The following is a 4803-nucleotide window of genomic DNA, read 5'->3' as shown; positions in this document are numbered from 1 at the left end:
AAAATCTCACGGGCAAGCTAGCGACGAACGACCAGCGAGCGAACGAGCCCGCAAGCGAGCGAACGAGCGGACAAGCGAGAGAGCGGAGAGGAGAGGCGAGCCCAGCTGGGATTATTGGTGAGCTGTCCTATCTTTGTCGTTCAGCCGAGCTGGGAAAGAACGGAATGGTTGCCGTCGCTTCCCGACGGCTGCCGGAAGGGTTCGTCACCGCCCGCGACGACCCGTTTGACCTCGCGAGGGAATAGCCGCCCTTACCGCGCTGCCGGCGGCCGCTTCACCGCGTTCGCGACCGCACAGTCCGGCGATTGAGAGCGTATATATTGTAATGATTCGAGATCGTTGTTAGAAAGTGCGGGTTCCCGAGAGCGGCGATAAATACGCGGTTCGCGACGAGATAATTAGGGCCGAGATGCACTCGGCTGGCGCCCTACGCAATAATTAACGGGTATCGAGAGAATATCGCGAGTCGCGTGTCGCTCGAACTCCGCGAGGCAGAAGGATCCTCGACTATGGATCCGGCTGCCGAATGATTTCGCGATTACGTGTCTCAGAGCCCGCATAGCGTCTTTGTAATATCCTTCTTTGTTGTTTTTTTTTTGTAAATATAGCGGAATGTTAAATCGTACGTGTGTGCTTTTGTGATTCCTCCGACTCTGTCACCTGTTCCTCTCGTGTCGCGCGAAGTAAGGTCGCGCGTCGACACAAGAACCCCGCCGCTCTACCGAGAGATAAATTTTGAGAGCTGCCGGCAGGCTCGGCCGTCGCCGCAACGGCGGAGACGAAGTTTTGGTCGTATTCTCGCGTCTAACCAACGGAGAAACGGTCACAAAATATAGATATTGCTGTGTTTTTGTATATTACAAACTTGAAATATGGTGTACTATAAAATGAACAATTCTGTTAACAGTTAAGAGACATGTACGTATTTGCGGAATCGGAAACAGATTTTGATGCCGTCCAAATCAAAGAGACGTTACGTGTAAGCGACGGAAATATACGCAATGTAGAGGTAATCATACATTCCTATATTGATCTAAATTTAATATTTAACAAAATTAATTAAAATTAGATATTGAATTTTCTGTTTAATAAATACATTTAATAGATACTACCTAACTATGTTGAATGATCATGAGAATCTTCTTTTTTTACAGATTGTAATAGTTTCAAACTATTATTTCTGCTGGATGTTACGGCGAGGTTTGCACAAAATACGTGTACAGAATATCAACGAAGAGAGCACATGCAGTTTTCTACCATTTAATTCGTGCGTAGTCAATAATCTCACAACAACCGGTTTGCGAACCTGTCAACCAATTTCCAATTTCAGTATGTATCACACTTTTAATTTGTCCCATCTTTAAGCTACTCATTAATAATACATTTTTCATTATATTATTGCGCTTGCTCGCGCAATCATATCTGGGAGTAGGCAAATAAAGCACACGTTCTTAAGAAAATAAATAATCATTTAATTGAGTTATTTACAAACTCTAGCCTAAACAAGCGAATTTTTTTAAATCTTACGGCCCGACTTTTCGAATGTCAGCTCGCCCCGAGAGCTCGTGAGGAATGAATTTAGTTTTCCAGGATTCGTCAGAACTTGACCTCGCTTTCCACAAATAACTCTCGAAACGATCCCTGTCCCCGAAAACGCGGGCGCAACAATATTAAGATATAATAAGTACAATTCCTTTTATTCTAATGTTTGTTTTCTCATATTTCAGCGAATGTATCTGTAACTGAATTAGAAGAGGCAAAAGCTCTACCGTGCTCGGAACATGTGATAACAGTGGATACGGACACATCGATTATTTGGGCCATAAGTATGAACATTACAAAGGAGGATATATATGACGAATTTTATATTAATATATATGACGATCTGAGGTTGACAAATAAAGCAGAAATCTCGCAGTAGCTGTACTTTCATACTTTTTACCCTATAAATTTATTATTTTTTAAAGAAACTTAATAAAATATTTATTTTATAGAGTAGTAATTTTTACACTGACAATACCAAAGTGTTATACGGTGCAATGATTACGACGGCACATGTATTAATTAAGTGTACAAATATACATAATGATAAATTAAAACAAAATTTTAATAGAGGTTTGATTTATAAAAATTATTTACGCACACAACTCACCCTTGGTACACAAGAAAATGTGAAAACTTGCGGGTACGCAATGTTTCAATTTTGTTAAGTCTGTGCATTCGATTTGATTCAAATAACTATATCAAGGATTCACCGAAACATTTCGAAGAAACGCTTACATGACAGCGAGCTTCCAATTGTTTCAGCAGGTAGAGACAAACACATGTGCAAGAATACTACGTACGAATGTTATACGTCAAATTTTTGGTGCAAGTCAAAGAAAGAGAGAGAGTATGCCACATTGAAAAATATAAATGTAATAGTTTTAATATTTTCTAGAAGAAACATTAGAAAATTAGCTAGTACGAAATTGAAATATGCTGTATACGATAAAATGAACAATATTGTTGACAGTTGGAAAAAAATATATATTTTGTGGAAACGACAAAGAAGTTTGATCATATCATTTATAATGCCAATACATCGTACAAAACCAAAATGCTTGTGAGAGATATGAAGGTAAAAATATGAAGCATACATTTGTACACTTGCTCCCATCTTTAATACAATCGATTACAGACAGGATTAAATTTTCCCTTTTGATAGATATATTCATTCAACTATGTTGAATGTCTTCTCCAGGATTCCTTTTTACAAGTAATACAAGTTGCATCCAATTCCCTTAAATACTCGTAGATATTAAGCTATGATATGCATAAATACTACTGATCATATGATACGTCTCTAGTTGCGATAAGAATCTAAAGATCTGAAATTAAATTAAAATATTTAATAGAAATTAGATTTTCCGATATTGTTTATTTCCGTCGACACAATTCTCTATAAATATACATAAAAATATACATACAAGTATGAGGGCATCTGGAAACACCTAAGTTCGAAGAAATTACTTACCGTTTTTAGTTCGCCCAAACGTTACCTGCGGCATTATTCTCACTTAAGGGACGTCTACATTGGAAGCAGTAAGAAGCAGGAAGTAAGAATAAGAAATTGACCAATCATAGTTAATTATTTTTCTCACATTCAACTGTGGTTGGTCAATTTCTTACTCTTACTTCCTACTTCTTGCTATTTACTTCCAATGTAGACGTCCCTTTATTCTCATTTGGGCTCTTGTGACCTGTTGCAACTATTTTCAGGAAAAAGTTCGGGACGCGTCAACTTAATATATAATAAAGAAGTTCTGAAATTTTCTAAAAACCTGTGAAATTTTAAAACTTCCAGGAATGCTTATGTTATTTACATGTTGTTTCGAACAGCTCGAGGGTGGAGAGCGGCCGGTTCGTTGTGCGAGATGCGGATAGGTGTCCGCTCGCTTCGTGGAGACCGCGGGCTTCGTCGCTGGCAGTCCGCTATCCAGAGGCCCCGTGAGATGACGTGGGGTGCAAGCGATTCGCGAGGTTCTTCGGAGACGAGAGTCTTCGTCTCCATGTGTGGTGGGTCGCCGACTCAAATAAAGCGAGCTAGATCAATCGAAGCGGCGGCCCTGCGGGGATGCACCGCTTCCCAGCGCCTCCGTGCTAGGAGAAGTCCTCCTTGTCGGAAGATCCAGAGTAATGAGAATCGTAACGTCACGCGGGCGACGTAGACTAAGTCTCGCGGGGTCTTAGGCGCGAGTGTAACTCGCGCGTGGAGTCGCGTATGCGACGGGTATAGCTTCAGTGTCGGTGAAGAAGCGAACGTGGTTCGCGTAAGTGCTGCGGCCCAGGCAGCGACTAAGTGAAGGCGAGCGTATGTCGTATGTATATGCCGCGTCTCTGGCAGCGTCTAAGTCCTGTGCGGACGTGAAGGCGAGCTTGGCTCGCGTGTATATGCTGCGTCCCTGTCAGCAGCTAAGTCCTAAGCGGACGTGAAGGCGAGCGTGGCTCGCGTGATGTGCTGCGTCCCTGGCAGCGGCTAAGTCCTGGGCAGAGTTCCTGAGTACAACGACGACTCGCGCGGAGTCGTGAGTTCAACCGTAATAAGTTCTGTTGGCGCTAATACCCGGTATATTCAATACGGGAGAAGTCGCGAAGAGAGACGTCCACCGCAGTGGAAGCGTCAAGGTAATCCGAAGTGGTCGCGCGAAACCTTAGGTTTGTTCTTTCGACCTGACCTAGGGCTGCACTGGAACTGTACTAGTTGAAGAAAGTTCAAGATAGTGCAGACCAGTGCAAAGATACATATGGGTTTGAAAAGAACGGGTAAGAGCAAGTTAGAGCAGTGTAAGATGGCGGACAACATGGCTGGATTAAATAACATAGATCAATTTATGGTCATGTTTTCGCACTTATAGCATTTTATGTTTTGTTGAACAATCCTATTTCTTTTAAAAACTGTTTTGTGTTGGATACCCATACAACAAATCCCTCCGAAAAAAGGTCCAAGAGCCTTCCCAGGATGTCTTTCGGATATTTTGTGTTGTTTGGATAACATTCTAAATACTTCTTTTATGTCATTCTACATTATATATTTATTATATATTTATCTACATTATATATTTATTATATATTTAAGTATTTACTTACTGTTTATAGATTCCGTCGTCGGATTATTTCTTCTACGTAATGTCAACTAGGTATACCGATTTTACAGGTTATAGATACAAATTTAAATTTTTTTGGTTAGCTGCCCTGCATTGCTTGCTCTGCCTCCAGACCTAGAGGTCAGTTCACTGAACTCGCTGCACTAGTTCAGCCTGC

The 4803-nt window shown here is 41.2% G+C and overlaps 1 protein-coding gene across 1 annotated transcript in view; it reads left to right on the top strand.

Moving 5' to 3' along the window:
- LOC116849631 overlaps positions 1 to 1921 on the top strand; it is a 2762-nt gene extending 841 nt beyond the window's left edge. The window contains exons 2-4 of the mRNA XM_032826972.1: positions 908 to 1009; positions 1155 to 1329; positions 1728 to 1921. Of these exons, the coding sequence (XP_032682863.1) occupies positions 908 to 1009; positions 1155 to 1329; positions 1728 to 1921 (471 nt within the window). The remainder of the gene's footprint in view (positions 1 to 907; positions 1010 to 1154; positions 1330 to 1727) is intronic.
- The last annotated feature ends 2882 nt before the right edge of the window (positions 1922 to 4803 follow it).

The sequence above is a fragment of the Odontomachus brunneus genome, unplaced genomic scaffold (genome assembly GCF_010583005.1).
Source record: "Odontomachus brunneus isolate Ranch 3 - 2012 unplaced genomic scaffold, Obru_v1 Obru_scaffold_121, whole genome shotgun sequence".
Classification (NCBI taxonomy): Eukaryota; Metazoa; Arthropoda; class Insecta; order Hymenoptera; family Formicidae; genus Odontomachus; species Odontomachus brunneus.
The sequence above is the reverse complement of the archived record's forward strand: the minus strand, read 5'-3'. Positions and strand labels throughout refer to the sequence as shown.